The following is a 21,427-nucleotide window of genomic DNA, read 5'->3' on the forward strand; positions in this document are numbered from 1 at the left end:
ATATATATATATATATACACACACTACATATATACACACACAAACACATTGATGCCTAGTGTTTCAGAAGTGTAATTATATACACTCACTGGCCAATTTATTAGGTACACCTCTCCAACTGCTCGTTAACACAAATTTCTAATCAGCCAATCTAATGGCAGCATCTCAGTGCATTTAGGCATATACTGTAGACATGGTCAAGATGATCTGCTGCAGTTAAAACCGAGCATTAGAACGGCAAAGAAAGGTGATTAAAGTGACTTTAAACGTGGTTGTTGGTGCCAGACGGGCTGGTGTGAGTATTTCAGAAACTGCTTATCTACTGAAATTTTCACACATAACCATCTCTAGGGTTTACAGAGAATGGTCTGAAAAAGAGAAAATATCCAGTGAGCGGCAGTTCTGTGTGAGGGAATGCCTTGTTGATGCCAGAGGTCAGGGCAGAATGGCCAGACTGGTTCTAGCTGATAAAGGCAACAGTAACTCAAATCGTTAAAACCGAGGTCTGCTGAGAAGCATCTCTGAACGCACAGCACATCCAACCTTGAGGTGGATGGGCTACAGCAGCAGAAGACCACACCGGATGCCACTTCTGTCAGGAAACTGAGGGTAAAATTCACACAAGCTCTCCAAAATCGGACAATAGAAGATTGGAGAAACGTAGCCTGGTCTGAGTCTCGATCTCTGCTGCTAAATTCAAATGGTAGGGTCAGAATTTGTCATCAACAACATGAAAGCATGGATCTATCCTGCCTTGTATCAACTGTTCAGACTGGTGGCATACCTGCCAACACTCCCGTTTTTCCCAGGAGTCTCCGGTATTTCAAACCCATGTCCCGTTTTGTTCTGTTTCCGGAAAACTCCCAGAATTTATATATATAAATTATATATAAATAATATATACACACTACAAATCTATTTATCCCGTAAAAGATTTTATTTTAACTTTAGTTTACAGATTATAAAAGCTTTAATGTTGCTATATAATCTATTGGCCATAGACAGGAAATTTTGGGAAGATAATTTTAACAATAACAAATATTTGTCGATACAATGTCACATGTTATTGTCTGTAAAAAATACATTTTCCTATAGTTATTTAACATACCTAAGGCATATTAAATGTAAGAACAGTGTTTATACAATAAATAGTCACAGTACAATATTTGTATAAGTCCCTATAATATATGTTAACTATTTTAATTTGTATATTTATATCTTGTTAAAATAAATCCATTGCTATTTTAAATATTTATACACAGTAAAAAAAAATTACTTATTGTCTCGTTTTAAAATATTTCAAATATAAAACATATTATGATCAGACATTCTTTAAGATAATTTAATAATATATCTTGATAAGTATGCGATCATTTTGCATATATATGTTTGGTATGCTAAACGTTACCATAATTATTGATATTAATTATAATTTACACTATCACACAAAAACAATTCTATAAAATTGACCCAAATAATTAACAGAATCTTCCATAAGATGTGTTTTAAAAACACTAAACTGTATCATCGCATTCAGTACAGAAGCAGAGTTAACCAATGAACTTAAATCGCATAATCTGTTTACATGCAGTTCACGGATCTATCAGTCTGCCGCTAATCTGCCTGCACTGTTGCGCCGCCCTTGTATTTGCGACACTTGTGTTTGCAAGACGGCAGCGAGCGAACAAGCGGCACACATGTGGAGAGCGGTGCCGTGTGTTTCTGCATTCAGGGCGCTGACTCGAGTCTGTGTGTTTTCACAACGGGTTAAACTTTGCTCACCAGTGTTTCCAGCCCACAACTTCTCTCATTTCAGTGCACGTAGCTCTGTGCCATCCAAGGGTTTGATGTCAAGAAGACGAGCACCCAGCAGGAAGATGTCTCAGATCCAAGCTCAACGGATGGTCTGGGTGGATCTGGAGGTAAACAGCGGATAATTAACACAATAAACGACGCATTACTTCAATTTTACACCATTGTACTGATTCTGTTTTTAAGATGGTGCTTTAACAGTAACAGTATTTGATATAAACGCACCTGTACGGTTAGAAATCACAGTTTGACAGCAAGTCTGTGCAGATTGAATTTGCAAGAGCTTTGAAATTTAGGTAAGATTGGTTTTATATTCGCACATTCGTTAATTTTTGAACAGTGACAAGTTGTGACATGCTACTTTGTAAATAATTGCATGTAAATATGACCTCAAAACACCATTAACTTACACTGTTTAAGTGACTGTAAGCAATGTTTCACTTTGATAGTCATTGGATGCTTGTATGATTTCCCCAACATTGTTTAGAATTAGCAGAGTTTCTAAAATTATATTAGGAGAAAGTCAGAATGAGCAAATAACCAACTTTACACACCCATACAACTTTGTAAAGTACCTGAAAAAAGTCTTGTCAATGATCTTAGTTGTAAGAGCAACAAAAAGTAACTTGACTTCTAGTTGATTAGTTAAAAAAAGTGGCAGGAGATGGATTTTTCTGATGACTCATCTGTTAAACTGCATCCCAATCCTCATAAATACTGCAGAACTACTGGACCCAAGATTCTCATAGAAATCAGTCAAGTTTGGTGAAGGAAAAATCATGGTTTGGGGTTACATTCAGTATGGGAGTGTGCGAGAGATCTGCAGTGGGGATGGCAACATCAACAGCCTGAGGTATCAAGATATTTGTGCTGCCCATTACATTACAAACCACAGGAGAGGGCAAATTCTTCAGCAGGATAGCGCTCCTTCTCATATTTCAGCCTCCACATCAAAGCTCCTGAAAGCAAAGAAGGTCAAGCTGCTCCAGGATTGACCAGCCCAGTCACCAGACATGATTATATTTCTATATTTAATTATCATATTCTTATCATTTTTATATTATAATTATTGAGCATGTCTGGGGTAAGATGGAGACATTGAAGATGAATTCAAAGAATCTTGATGAAGGGATTTGAGTCATTGCAGGGATGTATGAATACAGTCCTCCAAGCTCATGGGAGTCATAAACAATATTTATTCTTTTTCCACTGCAGCATGACTTTATATTCTATACTGTACATTATTAAGCAAAGTCAGACCTTACTGTCCTAATAAAATAAAAAAAATAAATCAAGGCATAATCCTATTTTGTTTTGGTAAAATTAGCATACTCTAGAGGCCTTTGCCTTTCATATAAGCCACTTCTGATACCAAATGATCAACTAGAGGTCAAGTTATTATTTGTTGTTCTTAAAACCTGGATAGATAGGTAGTGTATACAATAACTAACATTATATAAAAAGTTCTAAATGGTAATAATAACACCCATTTTAGACCTGAGATCTGCATAGCATTTTTTTTTTTCAAAACATATATGGATATGATTTAGATTAATTAAATCATCATCGACCTGCTTGTTTTTTATTTTTATTATTATTATTTTTTACAAATGTTCTAATCAGCATATTTCAAAGTGTTTTATATTTGACATTCTCAATAACTCTAATATAATATTGTCTATAATTTTGTGTATTTTTATTAGCCTTAAAATTTCAGAGAAATGGTACACCTTCAATTTATGACATCTCATGCTCCTTTCATGACACAATGCTGTTTCTTGAATGTGCATTCCACTCGTTTCACTATTAATTAAATACATTAACATGGATGTAGACTATTTTGATAATCTGTGAATTTAAGTCACAGACTCTCTGAGTATTATTTCTAAAACATATTATATCTAAACATTTGGTCTATTAATTAGGGACTGACATTCTAGTGTTAGTATTATTATTGTGAAAAATGCCCATAGCATATTCTGTGTTTTTAGTACAGACTAATTTATCCTCATCAATCAATGAGCATTTGATATAAATGCCTCAAACTGTAAAAACTGAAACAAACCTTTCTTCTGTTGCACAATACTTAGTCAGTGACGTAGCGGGCCGGCAGGGCACGCCCCGCAGGGGGGGGCCTCGCGTCGTCGTGAAAATCCGGCAACCACAATAATCAAACTCTTGAAAACAACTGTGGTCGGAACCAAAGTTCACAGGTCTTAGTTCTCTGAACTCCTCTCAAGCGGTGGAATACTTCATTCTGATTGCTTGCCGCTGAACCACGTCATAGCTCATTACCATAAAGTTGACTTGATTTCAACTCTCCTCAACGTCCACACAGGAGAAGACGCGCCGCGCGGTTCCTCGCCGCCGGTTCTCATTGAAAATGAATAACTTCTGGCTACTTTGACGCTCTCGCCACTTTGTCGCCGCTTCCCCGCGTTGTCGCTCCACCCCGCCTTCCTTCCCCTCTCCTCAATTTGTGATCACTTCCCCGCGTTGCCCTCCCCCCCACCTCCCCAACTGGGGGCCCTTTCAGTGATCCCTGCAGGGTGGCCTCCGCATTTCGCGCTACGCCACTGTACTTAGTTAAGGAATTAACAGGAGTAGTTGTGTTTCTTAAAAAAAAAATAGTTGTCAAACAAATCTTTATCTCCAAATTTGTTCGGTTTGAACATGTAATAAAATTACAGTATAAAGGGCTTTTGAAAAAGTCAAATATAATAGTAACTCATTTTTTTTCACTTAATTTTTAACATATTTCACAACAAGGGATATTATCAATAATGTCTCATTCTTAATGTTCCCAAATTGTCCCAATGGCTAGTTTTGATTGAAAACCTCTAGGCCTGATGTTAAAGGCCTATACCAGTAAAAATACAAATTCAAACTATAGGCAAAACTCAAACAACAAGCACAATCTCATTTAGGATCTGTGCTCACAGGAGTTGTTGAACAGGAACTCTTTGCGAATGGTGTCCTCATGTTGATTGTGCAGTTAAATAAAAGATGATTTTCTAGTTGTGCATAACACTATCATTGTACTTTCTGTTCCAGATGACAGGACTGGATATCGAAAAGGACCAGATTATTGAAATGGCTTGCATTGTTACAGACTCTGACCTGAATGTCATTGCAGAAGTGAGTGATTTATATTTCTCATGGTGCAAAATTGTACCTGCACAAATGCCATACAGTCAGCGTGAGATGATGTGGATTTTAGTTCATGTTTGTTAGTTTTAGGGAATCAAAACTTATTTATAAGTTTATAAATAAAGCACAACAAATTTAGTACCAAAGGACTGTAAAATGTAAATGTGAAATTTAACAGAATCGACTTCGCTCTCATCTTCACATAGCATGAGAGATTAGGGTGAAGACTTAAACACTCACTGTCCAAAAGAATGTTCATCAAGAATCCTTTGTTCCTTCATGCAGCACATCATAATGGTGAGACACAGGGCAGGGAGTTGATATTAAAAACTCATTCATAGATTCAGAGGAGTTGAGAATCAAGAGTCAGATTTAGAATCGATTCCATTGAATGTATTCGACTCAGAACTCTTTAACGTTTAAAATAACCAGTTGTAGGTAAAGTTACTTGTAAAAGTTCTGTTGCAGACTGTGAACTTAACAGCTTTAATGGTGAAAGAACCTCAAAGATATGAAGAATTGCAAATAACACGCTTGAATTAAAATTGGCAGAGAAATATAACTTTGAAAAAGCTAAAATATTTCAAGTTTACTGCAAAATATGCAGATATTTTATACACCACTTGACTACATTATTGTCGTCGATCCCAGTTTTAAGAGCAACAAATAATAACTTGACTTCTAGTTGATCATTTGGAAAAGTGGCTGAAGATTTTTCTGATGAATCATCTGTTGAACTGCATCCCAATCATCACAAATACTGCAGAAGAAACCCAAGATTCTCATAGAAATCAGTCAAGTTTGTTGAAGGCAAAATCATGGTTTGGGATTACATTCAATATGGGGGCATGCAAGAAATCTGCAGAGTGGATGGCAACATCAACAGCCTGAGGTATCAAGACATTTGTGCTGCCCATTACATTACAAACCACAGCAGGATAGCGCTCCTTTTTATACTTCAGCCTCCACATCAAAGCTCCTGAAAGCAAAGATTAAGATGCTCCAGGATTGGCCAGCCCAGTCACTAGATATGAACATTATTGAGCATGTCCGGGGTAAGATGGAGGAGGCATTGAAGATGAATCCAAAGAATCTTGATGAACTCTGGGAGTCCTGCAAGAACGCTTTCCTTGCCATTCCAGATGACTTCATTAATAAGTGATTTGAGTCATTGCAGAGATGTACGGGTGCAGTCCTCCAAGCTCATGGGAGTCAGACAAAATATTAATTCTTTTTCCACTGCAGCATGACTTTATTTTCATGAATTTATATTAGAAAAATTGCGTTTAGCTTTGTATGAATCTGAAATTTCATTCCTAATAGTCTTAAAAAGTCTTCAATTTGACGTAACACCTGTATAAACCTTGTTTGTGACTGTGACTTTTGTACTTTATTTCTTTTAATGTCTCTTACACTAATTTAAACTGCCATTGCACATGCTTACTAGGGGCCAAATCTGATCATCAACCAACCAGACGATCTACTTGACGGCATGTCAGACTGGTGCAAAGAGCATCATGGGAAAGTGAGTACAGATTGACGCTATAGAGCTGCATGATCTTGGAAAAACCTAACGTGCGTTATTTTGCTAAATAAATACAGTTACACCAGATGACTCGAGTATCTCTATTTGCAAAGAATGTATAATTTTAGATTGATTGGGATGATTTTGTAGGGAAGTGCATCTGCATTAAAAAAAAAAAAATCTATTTATAATTATTATTTAATAATAAAAAGCATACTTAAATACAATTAAGAAAATTTACAATAGAAACAAACAGAATTTTCTATTGGTTTGAGTATTCAGTTACAGTTATTGAATAATAAAAGTATTTGAATACTTTTTAATTGTTATAAAGGAGCTGTATGTAAGTTTTTTCTTAAGCATAAAAATAGCATAATATGTTTTCAGATTTTTCAAAAAAAGTCAAGTTGTTTATCTGAAAAACAATGCCGATGTCAGATATTCTGCTTTGAAAATGTGCGTTACATGCCTGAACGGCTGTCTTTTTTTGGTTCTTTTAACCCAGGGCAGTGGGCCAGTTTAGCCAATTATATTTCAGCACCCTGGATTGTCTTCATGGAAATGAGCATATTTCATTCATTCAGTTAAGTCAGGAGCGCTCTCAAAATATTCGTCTAAAACCGAAATGCGACATCCAGTGGACTGTAGCACACTCCGAAATGAGAAGCAGAGTTCCACTTGAGGTTATTAATTAGCAAGCATCAGTTTTATTACATCATTTTTTGGTGGATTCCTGGACATGTCAGGAAATGAGTGAGCTAAGGCAGCTGCTGAAGATGCTTTGAAGTAAGTTGTGAACAAATGCCAAATTCCTCCATCAGAGATGAGACCTTTTATCAACGTTTACATTTTAAATAAGTGGCAAGAGGAATGGGATGCATTGGAAAATAATAAATCACATAAAGTCCAACCTGAAATCTCAAACAGAATTTTAAGACTCGATTTGATCAAGTTATTTTTTACCAGATGTCGTATTGGGCATACAAGATTGACTCACGCCTTTTTACTTAAAGATGAAGACCCCACTCAATGTTTTTCCTGCAAAACTCCTCTTACTGTAAACAATGTACTGTAACATTTTACTGGACTGTCCTGCTTTTAATGATACTATAAGAGTTTTTTATGACATGAACTCTATTAAGGACATTTTTAGCAAAGTGACACCAGAACAATTTTTTTAGAATTCTTATCATGCATTAACACTAAAAATCATATTTAACTTGTGCATCTATTTGTTTGTTGTTCTTACTTGTTTATTTATTATTGAAATGTTCGTTCCATAAAAATAGCCTTGGTTGCTGACATGGCAATAAATAAAAAATACATTACATTATTACATTAATTAGCAAGCAATATAAATATTACGAACACACAAAAGGTTACAGTGTAACCCCGTAAAACTTCTTTTAATAGGGAAAATATTTCTTCTATCACAAGCTTTTGCTTTTATTTAGAACATGGTTTAAGTCAGCCTTTAGACTCGATAGTCAGGCACACTGCTGTTGGTGTCGTCAGTCTGGCAACCTGCACTTGCATGTGTTTTGAACCAGTTGTGCAATACCTAATTCAGCCACTTGGTGTCAAATTTACACACTGCATTTTTAAAGGGCCATGACACCCCCCACTTTTGGTTCAGGTCTACCTCAGAATTTTTTCAAAGATGCATGATAATGGGCATGGAGCTCCACGAGCAAAGGACAAGAGTGGGCGTGGCCTGCAGTGTAGGGGAAAAGGAGGGGAGCGAACAACTGTTGTCAGTTAGCTCACAAAATGATACACAAACCGTGTGGAGACGCGTGATTTTATAGTTTACAAAGTTAAAAAGCAAAGAAATAAACAGTATTTTAATGCCCTGCTACATTTGTCATTTGTAATTTCATATACAGATAACCACAATTTATATCCTTATAAAGATAATCGTGTTCATATAAACCCTAAATGAGAACTTTTCCCTCAATCCCTGGGTCTGAATGCAGATTCAGTGCAGCAGGTGTCTTGCCCTGCCTGTTTCAACCCTTAGCCCTGTTGGTAATCTAGAGGATTTTGGCAAAAACAGCAGCATGGCGATGTGTCTAAATGTGAACGAACTCCTGATAAAAGACAACGTCCGCTATCCTCCAATTCTCGTACTGCTCTCCCGTCAAAAATGTTTGCTGCACACAAACAGCTTTGCTGTATTGGTCCTGACAGCATCGCGGGAAAAAACATGCAACAAACCCCGTGGATTATGGAAACAAACACATACGACCCTTCATGAACGGCTAAATACTGTGTGCCATGGGTCCGTGGATGTGTCTTTCTCAGTCATCAACGTAGGATCTCACAGCTTGGCACTAGCATGTCTGCCTTGCCTTCGGAAAGCACGCGCAGTCATGAATAATTAAAAAGCCCTTCTCATAGGATAAGAACACTCCGCTATGAATAATAATGAGAAACTGGCTCATCAGTTTTTGATTTTGATCCCGCTCCAGAAATCATTTTAAACCCGGAAGCTAAAAATTGGCTGACTAAAGCTCAAAATTGTCCAGTTTTTCCCCACAATTAAAGCTAACAGGTGCTAACGTTGTCTTAACTGATGCTCAACACACACAAATCTGTTAACATCTCAAAAAAAGTACTCGAGGGTTTCGTGAACCTTTAAGGTACAATTTGTTATGCCTGAATGCTTTCAACATCCAGGCCTTAAGAACACATGCAATTGATCAATTTTAATCCAAATTCAACATTGCATATCCGATGTGGCTATTGCGAATGATCGCATTGCAGTATCGCTGAATGCTGAAACCACATATTGTGCAGCCCAAAGTGATGCACCTGCTGAGTGTGTCTTGTTTGCCTGAACTGTGTTTGATGCATGTCGTGTGATTGTTCTTGTGTCAGTCAGGGTTAACACAGGCAGTCAGGGACAGTCACATCACTCTCCAGCAGGCAGAGTACGAGTTTCTGTCATTCATTCGACAGCACACACCGCCCGGAGTGTGTCCTCTCGCAGGTAAACTACCACACTGCTGTCAGCGTTATTCTCTTGCATGTTGCAGGTTTGAAGCCGCGGTATGTGTGTTTGTTCATCCACAGGGAACTCTGTTCACGCCGACAAGAAGTTTCTGGATAAATACATGCCTCAGTTCATGCACCACCTGCACTATCGCATCATAGATGTGAGCACCATTAAAGAGCTCTCCAGGTACGGTTATCCATTCAGGTTTAACCCCATTGACCAAGTCATGTGTTTTTATTAATGTTGTGCAATAAAGTCAAAGAATCAAGTGTCGAATTATTTTCAAAATGCATCACTGTTCTATCTTTAATCAATTCTGACCTAAGTGGTTAGCAGTAGACACTAGCCCCTTTCACACAGTGATACCGGTACATATCTGGAAAATTTCCGGAACGACTTTACGGGTATATTCAAAAAAGCGCTGTTCACACAGGCGAGGACGTTACGGAATTTTTCCGGAAAAGAGCATTCACACATCCATTCCAAAATACCGGTAAATTCTGACATCATTCACCACAAATGAGCTTTAAACGGCTGCGCTTGTATTTGTACACATTTGACTAAATTACAAACTCTGTGGATGATCAATATTGTGAACAACTTTCGCAGGATCACTTTCGCATGTCGAGATGTTCATAATATGTGCGTGTGCAGGCGCTCACAGGCTGTTTCACAGGCACACGCAAAGCTTGAAGGTAAACAAACAACGGCTTATCATAAGCATCTCATCGATGATTATTTACACAGTTGGCATTAAGAAGAACATATAAACGTGATCTGACTAACTTCTAGCAGCTAAATGTGTCTGGAAAAATATTCAAAGGCTTTTATTCTCACAAACCGCGCGGACGTAAATGCGTCTGACTGTTGTGATTGGCTAAAGCAGACGTCTCACTTCAGCACGTTCTAGACGTGAACGCGCTTATTACGGCAATCTTCCTTCTGCATTCACACAGCGCAGCATTCTGGCAAATTGCCGGTAATGTTACAACTTCTCTTTCCGGAAAAAAGCCAGAACGAATTTACCGGTATTTTCAAAAAGGACCTGTTCACACATTCAACCTTTCCGGAAAATTGCCGGCAATTTTCCGGAAAGGTTTGTATGTGTGAAAGGGGCTTATGTTTAAGGCTAGTTTTTAACAGCAGATGGCGATCTAGGCTAGTTTTTAACAGCAGATGATGCTCTAGACTAGTTTTAAAACCGCTTGCAGCACCCTAGATTACTCTTTAACAGAAAACAGTGCTCTAAGCTAGTTTTTTTTACAGCAGATGGCACTCTAGGCTAGTTTTTTTAACAGCACATGGTGCTCTAGGCTATTTTTTTTACAGCAGATGGCGCTCTAAGCTAGATTTTAACAGCTTGCAATGCCCTTGGCTAGTTTTTAACAGCTTGCGGCACCCTAGGCTATTTTTTGTCAGCAGATGGCGCTCTAGGCTAGTTTTGCCTAAAGTTGGAGCTTTAGGCTCTCTTGTTTAAAAGAAGATGGTGCTCTAGTCTAGTTTTTACAGCAGATGGCACTCTAGGGGAGTATATATTTTTTTTTTATACAATAGATGATGCTCTAGGCTCATTTTTAACAGCAGATGACGCTCCTGGCAAATTTTTAACATATGATGCTCAAGGCTAGTTTTTTAACAGGAAACTGCACGCTAGGCTAGTTTTTACCAAAAGATGATGCTCTAGGATAGTTTTTAACATCAGGTGATGCACTAAGTTAGATTTTAACAGCTTGTGGTGCCCAAGGCTAGTTTTTAACAGAAGATGGCTCTTAAGGCTAGTTTTTAACAGCAGATCGGACTCTAGGATATTTTTTTTCGACAGCAGACCGCTCTCTCGGCTAGTTTTTTACAGCAGATGGTGCTCTAGGCTAGTTTTTAACAGCAGACGGTGCTGTAGGATAGCATTTCAACAGCAGATGACGTTCCAGGCAATTTTTAAGAGATGATCCTCTAGGCTGGTTTTTTTAACAGCAAACTGCACACTAGGCAAGTTTTTAACAGCAGGTGATGCACTAAGTTGGATTTTAACAGCTTGTGGTGCCCAAGGCTAGTTTTTAACCGCGAATGGGACTCTAGGTTAGTTTTTTAACAGCAGATGGTGCTCTAGGCTAGTTTTTAACAGCAGATGGTGCTCTAGGCTAGTTTTAACAGCAGATGATGCGCTAGGCTAGTTTTTAATACCAGATGGCGCTCTAGGCTAGTTTTTAACAGCAGATGATGCTCTAGGCTAGTTTAATAACACCAGATGGCGCTCTATGCTCACCCTAGGCCAGTTTTATTTTACTTTTTTTAACAGCAGATGGTGCTCTAGGCGAGTTTTTAACTGCAGACTGCTCTCTAGGCTAATTTTTAACAGCAGATGGTGCTCTAGCCTAGTTTTTAACAGCAGATGGTGCTCTAGCTTAGTTTTTAACAGCAGATGGTGCTCTAGCCTAGTTTTTAACAGCAGATGGTGCTCTAGGCTAGTTTTTAACAGCAGATGGTGCTCCAGCCTAGTTTTTAACAGCAGATGGTGCTCTAGCCTAGTTTTTAACAGCAGATGGTGCTCTAGCCTAGTTTTTAACAGCAGACTGCTCTCTAGGCTAGTTTTAACAGCAGATGATTTGCTAGGCTGGTTTTTAACACCAGATGGCGCTCTAGGCTAGTTTTTTACAGCAGATGATGCTCTAGGCTAGTTTTATAACACCAGATGGCGCTCTATGCTAGTTTCCTAACAGCAGACTGCTCTCTGGGCTGGTTTTTTAACAGCAGATGAGGCTCTGGGCTAGTTCTGTAACAGCGGACTGCTGTCTGGGCTAGTTTTTTAACAGCAGATGGAGCTCTAGGCTACTTTTTAAGTAGTAATAATAACAATTGTTATAAGTAATAATAATTAACAGTTTGTGTCGCTATTGTGCTGTTATTAATGTCCTTTTGAAACCAACCAAAAATTGTCCACCCCTTTTTATTGGTTAAAATACTTTTATTGGTATTTGTGTACTTTTGAACTATTTTCATGCTCTTTATTCATGAATATTAGTCATAATTCTGTTGATTTCTGTGCAAAATATTTCAATTTATTATGGCAAGTAAAGTTGAACAGGACTTGTGTGTGGAAATTATTTGTATTTGCACATTTTTTTAATATGTTTTAGTTTTTTTTTAATTACAATTGTCAATTAAAAAAAACTTTTTCAAAAGCATTTTCTACTTTATTTCTTTCTGTTTTTCCAGACGGTGGTATCCAGAGGAGTACAATCTCGCACCGCAAAAAAAATCCTCTCACAGGTCAGTGTGCATCTCACAGCTGTTTTTTTTTTTTCTTTTTTCTTTTTTCTTCTACAACATGACATGACATGAGCATTGCAAGGGATCCTTTGATGTCCTGCATAAATATTGTAACCGAAGGAAGAACAGTTTTGTCTAATCTCTGAATAATGTTGTGTCTGTTTGAATTTTTAGAGCGCTGGACGACATCCAGGAGAGCATTAAAGAACTGCAGTTTTACAGAACGAGTGTTTTCAAAGCCAAGGAGAAGAAAAAAATTGTTGAAAATGGCAATAAGACGTCCACAAGCTAATCTTGAACCTGATGTGCAGTGCTTTTAGGATCTCGGATTCACACATTTGGATAAAAACTTGTGTGAATGCTTGAGAGTGTGCTAAAGCTGTTGACATCCCTGCTGCTTTGTTCTTTGTTATCCTGGCAAATAGCTTCGTTTAAAAAAATATATATCTAAAAAGTTGACATTTATTGAATTTAACTCATCATTTTGAATGATTTCCTTTTATTATCCCTTGTTTTTCACGTTAGTAATGTTTTATTGCTTACTGGATCAAGTCAGTGTGCGGTAATGAAACCGTAGTGTGTTTAAATAGGGTCTTCTGTCGGATACTGCTTTCATTACACCCATTTTTTGGAAATAAAATCTCATTTGTTGCCGTTTTTGGAGGATTTTCATTGACTTCTCAAATGTTATCCTGTGGCTGCAGTTACAGGAAGCAGGACGCAGATGGCGGTATACACTCAGGTAATGTCTGGATCATATTTGCACGGGTGATTGAGAGGGGTCGTCGAGTAAAATGGCACATTTAGGTGTTATTATCTCTCATTTTTAGACTGTACAGAATTTGTAAAGTACAAATTAAACATTTATATTAAGAAATGTTGTCTTTCTTAGGCTGAATTGGGTAATGACTCGATTTAGAACGCATTCTACCACTATATGCACAAGTAGCCTAACGTAAATACGATTAAAGGGATACAGCTGTTGCCAAAAGTTAACGAGGATTTTATTTTACTTATTTAATTGTAATACTACTTTAATTCTCCATTAAACTGTGTTTTATTAATTTTCTACACCTTAACCTACTCATGATAGTAGCGGTGCTGTACAGTGTGACACATTTTATTGCGCATGCCCAGTAGTAGCAGATGTATCTTTTCTACAAAGATGATGAAATTGAAGGAGAAACTTATATTATTTACTAAATTGATTGAGTTTGCTGAACTTAGTTTTTCAGCTTTTCTCGTATTTAAACAGAAGTTGTAAACAGGTGAGGTCAAACAGCAGGTAAGTTGTTCAAGAAACCACAACCTATGTTTCATTATAGAGTACTAGCTATAAACAGACCCATACTTTTATGATTATTTATTTTGCTGACCAAATTTTATATTCAGTAAATAGTAAAATATGAAGTTGTATTCCCATATAGCACTCAAAGAATCAAACAGCTACTCGATATTTCTGATTAAGTTTATACAGTATCTGTATCCCCTATAGCAGTGGTTCTCATAAGTGGTACGCAGGCTTCCTTTGAGAGGTACGCGGAGGAATGAAATATGTCATGGAAATGCTAAACAATTCAAAATTTATCGAAAATGATGTATATCATATGCCATATATGACATATAGCCTATATTTCTAAGCTAATCTGCCAAGTTTTTTTTAACTGTGCAGAGTTGTAGTTGCTTTACTGGGCCTACTGTATTTCAATACTGCTCATTTTGGTGGTACTTGGAGGGAAATTTTCTCTTTTTCTCTGAGGTGGTACTTGATGATAAAAAGTTTGAGAACCACTGCCCTATAGCATTTGTGTTTGTTGTAAATGAATTTAATTGGATGTGTTGATATTTTGCTCTGTAATTAACAAGATTATCTTTCATTATGAAGTTTACCCAACTGAAAAAAACAGCGTAAACCAGTCTAGGCTGGCTTTAGCTGGTTGACCAGCCTGGTTTTACAGGGGTTTTGGCCATTTCCAGCCTTGTCTTAGCTGGTCAGGCTGGAAGATGACCAGCCTAACCAGGCTGGGAGCCCAGCCAAAACCACCTATGTCCAGCTTAAACCAGGCGTGTCAAGCTGGATTTAGCCGGTCATTTTCCAGCTTGACCCACTAATACCAGGCTGAAAATGGCCAAAACCCCTCTAAAACCAGGCTGGTCAATCAGCCATCCAGCCTAGGCTGGTTTAAGCTGGATTTTTCAGCAGGGTATGTGAAAAATTATGAACACTAAAACCTTTTAAAACAATGTATGAGGACAAATTGTTTTTTGGTGGGCACAGGAGTGTGTATTAAAGGGATGGCTATTCAATTCTGCCTTAATTTCTCACTCTTGCAACTAACACATGATCGTCCACTGAAGCTTGATCAGTACCTGAATGGGGAGACCACATTGGAAAGCTAGGTTGCTGCTGGAAGTGGTGTTAGTGAGAGGCGGGGGACGCTCAACCTGCAGTCTGCATGGGTCCTAACGCCCCAGTATAGTGATGTGGACTTTACTGCTCAGTGAGCGCCGTCTTTGAAATGAGATGTTAAACTAAGGTCCTGACTCTCTGTGGTTGTTAAAAATACCAGGATGTCCTTTCGAGAAAAAAAGGGGGTTTAACTAGGGCATCCTGACCAAATTTGCCCGCTGACCTCTGTCCATCATGGCTTCCTAACCATCCCCGTATCATAATTGGCTTCATCACTTTGTCTCCTCTCCGCCAATCAGCTAGTGTGTGGTGTGCGGTCTGGCACAAAAATAACTGCCGTTGTGTCATCCACATGGATGCTGCACGCTGGTGGTGGATGAGGAGACTCCCTCCAATATGTAAAGTGCTATAATTGTCCAGAAAAGCCAATAAATGTAGAGAATTATTATTATGATTTAATTGTTCAAAACCTGGCATTCGATGATTTAATAAGTATTTCTTTTCTAGCTGTCAATGGGTGCCAGCAACCTTCGTTCTTTAAAATATGCCATAATATAAGCACATGAAGGAGAGGAAATGGTTAGGTAATTTAATTTTGTGTGAACTGTCCCTTTAAGAATGTAAACTGGTTTAAATTTGACAGAAATGCATTGGTGCAGAAATGCACAACTGAACTTTTTGTGGCAGTTTTCCCATCCATCAACTACTTACCTGTTGTTTTCTCAGTTTTATTGTAATTATTATTTTATTTTTGTATTATTTTATTTTCTTACAGGCGATAGTTTCAGTGGGAAAGCCTCTTTGACTCACTGACGAAGCTGGTAAATGTTACCTGCACGCGTCACTTTGGTTTATGCTGTTTTAATGTGGCGTGGACTGCTGGGACTTCAAACTCTATTGGGTCAGAGCAGCTCAAGGTAACATGAGCACTCTGTCTGTCACTGCTGCCACTGGAGGATCACAGCTTTCACTCCAACGCAGAAACTTTAAAGAGAAACTGAGATACTGCAAAGGCAAACCACACAGCTTGGGGAAAATATTCTGAAGTTTTTTCCTCAAAGGAAGGAGACGAAGAAGATCCTCATTACGGCCAGGAGAGCTCATGTCTAAACATTGGGTCTGACGAATTAGAAATGGATATATCCTAAATAGACATTTCAGCAGAACATTTCCCCACTATTTCCTCAGACTCAAGTCTAATGAATTTCGTTCTTCTCCTAAACACAGAACAAGATATTCTGAAGAATATTCAGGGGGAAAGCAGCCACTGACACCTATAAACAGAAATATATGGAAGGCAATGGATTTATCTTAAAGGGCTAGTTCACCCAAAAACTGAAAATTTCACCATTTTTTACTCACACTCAAGTTTTAAAAATGTATTTCTTTTCTTGAACACAGAACAAGATATTCTGAAGAATATTCATGGGGAAAGCAGCCACTGACATCCATTATCAAAAAAAAATATAGTCAATTAATTATTTTTTTTTACTGTCATTTTTCAGAATATCTTCCTTTGTGTTTCACAGATAAAAGAAATGCAAAGAGTTTTGGAACAAGTGGAGGATGAGTAAATCATGACAGAAGTTTGGGTGTACTATCCATTTGATAATCATTACAGTTTTTATAAGAGCCACAAATGTTTACAGTATGCAATAGCAGATTTCAAGAATAATATAAAAGTAAAATACTTATTACAGTACAGAAAGTGCCTTTGTTTGTGGTTATAGATGATGAAATTCAGTAATTTGTTGTTTATTTCAGTTCTGTTGGTCTCTGGAAAGCAGGTGGAGGTTTAAATCCTGTTCAACCACAGAGCAACAGAGAAGGTAAAGGTTCTGGAAACCTGCCTTTTTACCTCAAAAATGACAAAAAAAAGTTTCCACCAAGCTTTTTATCCCTAAGGTTTTTAAAATTAGAATTGAGTTTCTGATCCTTAATTTCCAGACACCAAAAGACAATATGCATCCAAATATGTTTTAACAATTTTTAATCTCAAATGAATAACAAAGTAACATTTTTTAAAGCTTTTTGCTTAACCAAAAAGGCTCATTGCTATTATAACATTCTTAATGTTTTTTTTTCTTTCAGTTCTGTTTGTTTCTGGAAAAGCTCAAGCTTTTTTTTTAGAATTTTATTGAATATTAACCATTTTTAATTTCAAATGAATAATAAAGTAACCTTCTAAAATGCTTTTTTAATGTAATTTCTTTTAGTTCTGTTGGTCTCTGGAAAACAGGTGGAGGTTTAAAGCTTGTTCAACCACAGAGCAACAGAGAAGGTAAAGGTTCTGTAAAGCTGACCTATTATCTCAAAAACATCTATTTTCTGAATCTGTAAAATATTTATTTAATATATGTTTTTTATTGAAAATTACATTCTTAAATTTTCAAGCCTTTTATTCTTTAGGTTTTTAGAATTTGATTGAATTTTCTATCCAAATCTCCAGATACCAATTGCCTACATTGGAGTTTTAACTATTTTTAATCTCAAATGAATAACAAAGAAACCTTCTTAGTGCATTTCTTTCAGTTCTGTAGGTCTCAAAAAAGCAGGTGAAGGTTCAAAGCTTGTTCAACCACAGTAACAGAGTAAGGTTCTGGAAAGTCAACTTTGTACCTCAAAATCAACTTTAAATGTTCATACATTTCCACCGAGCTTTTTATTCTTAAGGTTTTTAGAATTGAATTGAATTTCTGATACTAAATTTCCTGACACCAATAGTCTACAATAGAGTTTTAACCATTTTTAATCTCCAATAATTAAAGTAACCTTCATCACGGCTTTTTAGGGCTTTTTTTTTTTCCAGATCTGTTGGTGTCGTGAAAGCAGGTGGAGGTTTAAAGCTTGGTGAACCACAGCGCAACAGAGAAGGTAAAGGTTCTGGAAAGATGAATTTTACCTCTAAATTAACTTAAAATTTCTTACATTTTTACCAAGCTTTTCATGCTTAAGGATTTTTGAGTTGAATTTAGAATTGAATTAATTGAATTTCTGTTTTTCCAGACACCAATAGCCTACAGCGGAGTTTTAGCCATTTTTAAGCCACCTTCTTAAATTCTTTTTGCTTAAATTAATGTACACCCGAAAGGTTCATTGTCATTAAGACATTCTAAATGTGTTTCTTTCAGTTCTGTTGGTCTCTGAAAAGCAGGTGAAGGTTTAAACTTTAAAGCTTGGAAAAAGGAACAAGATAAGGTAAAAGTTCTGAAAAGCTGACTTTTTACTTTAAAAACATCCATTTTCTATTCTTTTTGATATATTTTTAAATATTATGTTTTCTTACATTGAAAATGTGTGTTAAAATGTGCATTTTATTCTTTAGGTTTTTAGAATTTCATTGAATTTCTGATCCAAATCTCAAGACACCAATATTAATCTCAAATAAATAATAAAGTAACCTTTAAAAAGGCTTTTTGCTTAACTTAATGTAAAATTGAAACCCTCAGAAGGCTTTGGTTTTTATAGTCTGCAATCTCTGATGTGTCATTTGCAAAAGAAAGTAGTGCAATTGGATTTTTTTTCCTCATTTCAACCTTTAGGTTCACCAAAACCCAGCAGAATGGATTAAAGACTCGAATTGCGGTTTCCAGTCCAGGTAGATGTCATTTCCAAGGGTCAGTTTTACATCACAGTAAAGTGATAAACAAAAGAAAAGTTTTGCATCCTCAAACTCAGACTGTGGTATTCAGTGTAGCCGGCCGGGAGTTGCTGATGCAGATTGAGCACAGAAACAGTGCCTGCACTCATACGGTCCTGTATCTGTCATTGTTGTTTTGGTTGTCAGGTACTCACTGGAGCTTATAGACTGAGCACGTAATAATCAAACACAAGAAAATGGCAGTATAGTTAAAAAAAAAAAACCTGCACTTTTAAAAGTTTGCCCTCGAAATGTACTTCTTATGTTGCAAAATGTTTCAGAAAGTGGGAGCTCTGTGATATGGAACAAGTAACATATGCGCTGCGACTTAAACTATATTCCTGTCATGTCTTTAATACTTTAAAAATGAGCTATTCTTGTATGAACAAGGTCAATCCTTTCTTTATCCACTTTATTTGTCTTATTGTCCCTTTTTCTTTCTTTGATTTTATTTATTATTATTATTATTATTATTTTATTTGTCCCAGGGGTGTTTTTTACATGCATTCATAGCCATTAATGTAGCTAAAAACTGATAGACTAACATGCAAAAAATTCTTTTGCACTGTATTGTACTTTATGCAATGTTGTATTCTTTAATAAAAAAGAAAAAATAGCCAAAATGCATTAAAAGTTTTCCATTTTTATGTGAAAACGGAGTTCCTAAAGATTAAAAAAATAATTCTTTCACAAAATCATGTTAGATTATCATGTAGCAAAATTGCACAGGAAATTGCACAGTTTTCTTAGCTTCTGTTTTCTTATAAATATTGCAGTTTTTATTTTATTTTTTCGCATGCAAACTTAGTTTCATGTATGTGAATTTGGCTGCATGTTTGTTTTATTTTTATTTTTTTGCATGAATAATTATTAAGACTAATCTAGCTTCATAGCGTAATCCGGACTAGAGCTACATTTTCCTTAACTGTGTTTTGGATCATTGTCTTGCTAAAATGCCCACCCTGGTTTCATCTTCATCCTCCTGCTTATATAGATGTTGGACGGATTTCAGCTGCTGTCTGGGCTTTTGCTGCCTTACTACGCCTAATTTTATTTTATTTTATTTTTATTTTTTAATTTTATTTTATTTTTCCCTGTGTCATTTAATTTTATTTCACATAACTTCATTTGTAAACTAATTAGATTTGTTTTTTTTTATATAGGGATTTGTGTAGTTGTTCCCAACATCTGGTGAATATTTCAAGTCAAATGGTGTGGTGTTCAATACTTATTTCCCCCATTAAAAGTCTTAAATCTAGCACAGTAACACCAACACATAATGCACATTTTATCAATATTTCTGAAACTGTTTTGAAGATCACCCCTTTTGAATTGAGCTTGACTTTTTAAACAAAATTCTTAAAAATTACTCTGATATTTTTAATGTAAATATTAAGCAACAGTGAAATGTTAAGTACAGAAAGAACTTTAATGGCACAACTTGGTTTACAAAAAGAAATCAAACAAAAATCCTGTTGCACTAATGCACTTCATTTTGGTTTTATTGAAAAAAAATAAATAAAATAAAAGCGCATGTTAAATGAAAATCTGAAAAATTTTATGCCATACTTCAAAAAACAAAAGTGATTTAGTATTCAAAAATGTTTTATTTAGATTTTTTTTTAAATATATTGGTCTTACACTTCATATTTTCAGATTTTTAATAGTACATGTATTCATTCCTGTACTTTTACCATAAACCGACATATTAACCTTTTGGTTGAGGCTGATATTTTAGAAATTAATTAGAAAGCGTGAGAACCCTGGAAGCAACTTTGGATGAAAAAAAAATAAATTTAGACCAGTGAAATTATAATTTGCCCTTTTCTGTTTATTATTATTATTATTATTATTATTATTATTATTATTATTATTATTATATATTTTTATTATTGTTCTAATATTCTGTGTTCAATTCTGGAAAAAAGTGGAAAGTGACGATGTACTAAGAACAGATCAATTCATTATGAATAATGAGACACAGGATGACGAGAAAAGGAAAATCGTTGATCCATTCTGAGACAGATTGGAAGGTATAAATCCGAATCCTTCAATGTATATAGCAATGTTGATGTATTTGGTCTTGGCAGAATAGAACTGCTACGCTGCTGCTGCTGCTGCTGCTGCTGTTGATTTGATTATCATGGCAGATCAAGTACTGAGACCTGCTACTGCCAGTATATACAGTTGATAGCCAGTAGACGGGATATTTATTTGGAGAAGTGGTACTGTGGTACTTTGGGTTATTTATATAAATGCCAAATGTAATATTGTCGGATGTCTTAAGGGGTTAATGCTGCAAATGAAATCTCTCTACGAGCACAAATAAAGTTAACTAAGGGTGCTTTCACACTTGGTTCAATTGCCTGGACCGTACCCAAGTTCGACTGTCCCCCCTTGCCACCTCCTAGGCTGGTTTTTGTTCACACAGTCTTTTTTCCTTCTGAACCCCGGTACGCTTGTGTCATCGAGCTGCTGTTTTGAAGATCACCCCTATTGAATTGAGCTTGACTTTTTAAACAAAATTGTTGAAAATTACTCTATTTTTAATGTAAATTTTAAGCAAAAGTGAAATGTTAAGTACAGTAAGGACGTTCATGGCACTACATAATAATGATAATAATA

At 36.3% G+C, this 21,427-nt stretch overlaps 1 protein-coding gene and 1 long non-coding RNA gene across 4 annotated transcripts in view; both read left to right on the forward strand.

The window, feature by feature from the left end:
• The first annotated feature begins 1,602 nt into the window (after nucleotides 1-1,602).
• Nucleotides 1,603-13,409, forward strand: smfn (small fragment nuclease). The gene is made up of 7 exons (NM_200744.2): nucleotides 1,603-1,922; nucleotides 4,867-4,950; nucleotides 6,410-6,487; nucleotides 9,368-9,479; nucleotides 9,563-9,671; nucleotides 12,699-12,752; nucleotides 12,927-13,409. The coding sequence occupies exons 1-7, from the start codon at nucleotides 1,698-1,700 to the stop codon at nucleotides 13,042-13,044; spliced, it is 780 nt and encodes a 259-aa protein (NP_957038.2). The 5' UTR covers nucleotides 1,603-1,697; the 3' UTR covers nucleotides 13,045-13,409.
• A 60-nt stretch (nucleotides 13,410-13,469) lies between these two features.
• The window catches only part of LOC141376459 (uncharacterized), a 32,383-nt gene continuing 24,425 nt past the window's right edge, over nucleotides 13,470-21,427 (forward strand). The window contains exons 1-9 of one of the 3 annotated variants that reach the window (XR_012386560.1): nucleotides 13,470-13,494; nucleotides 15,938-16,279; nucleotides 16,390-16,459; nucleotides 16,564-16,844; nucleotides 16,927-16,991; nucleotides 17,379-17,443; nucleotides 17,954-18,036; nucleotides 18,294-18,360; nucleotides 18,705-18,760. This is a non-coding gene — a long non-coding RNA (uncharacterized lncRNA). Of the gene's footprint in view, nucleotides 13,495-13,896; nucleotides 14,038-15,937; nucleotides 16,280-16,389; nucleotides 16,460-16,563; nucleotides 16,845-16,926; nucleotides 16,992-17,378; nucleotides 17,444-17,953; nucleotides 18,037-18,293; nucleotides 18,361-18,704; nucleotides 18,780-21,427 lie in introns of those variants that run through there. The other 2 variants (XR_012386559.1, XR_012386561.1) reach the window with 2 other exon arrangements.

Source organism: Danio rerio, chromosome 10 (assembly GCF_049306965.1).
Source record: "Danio rerio strain Tuebingen ecotype United States chromosome 10, GRCz12tu, whole genome shotgun sequence".
Lineage (NCBI taxonomy): Eukaryota > Metazoa > Chordata > Actinopteri > Cypriniformes > Danionidae > Danio > Danio rerio.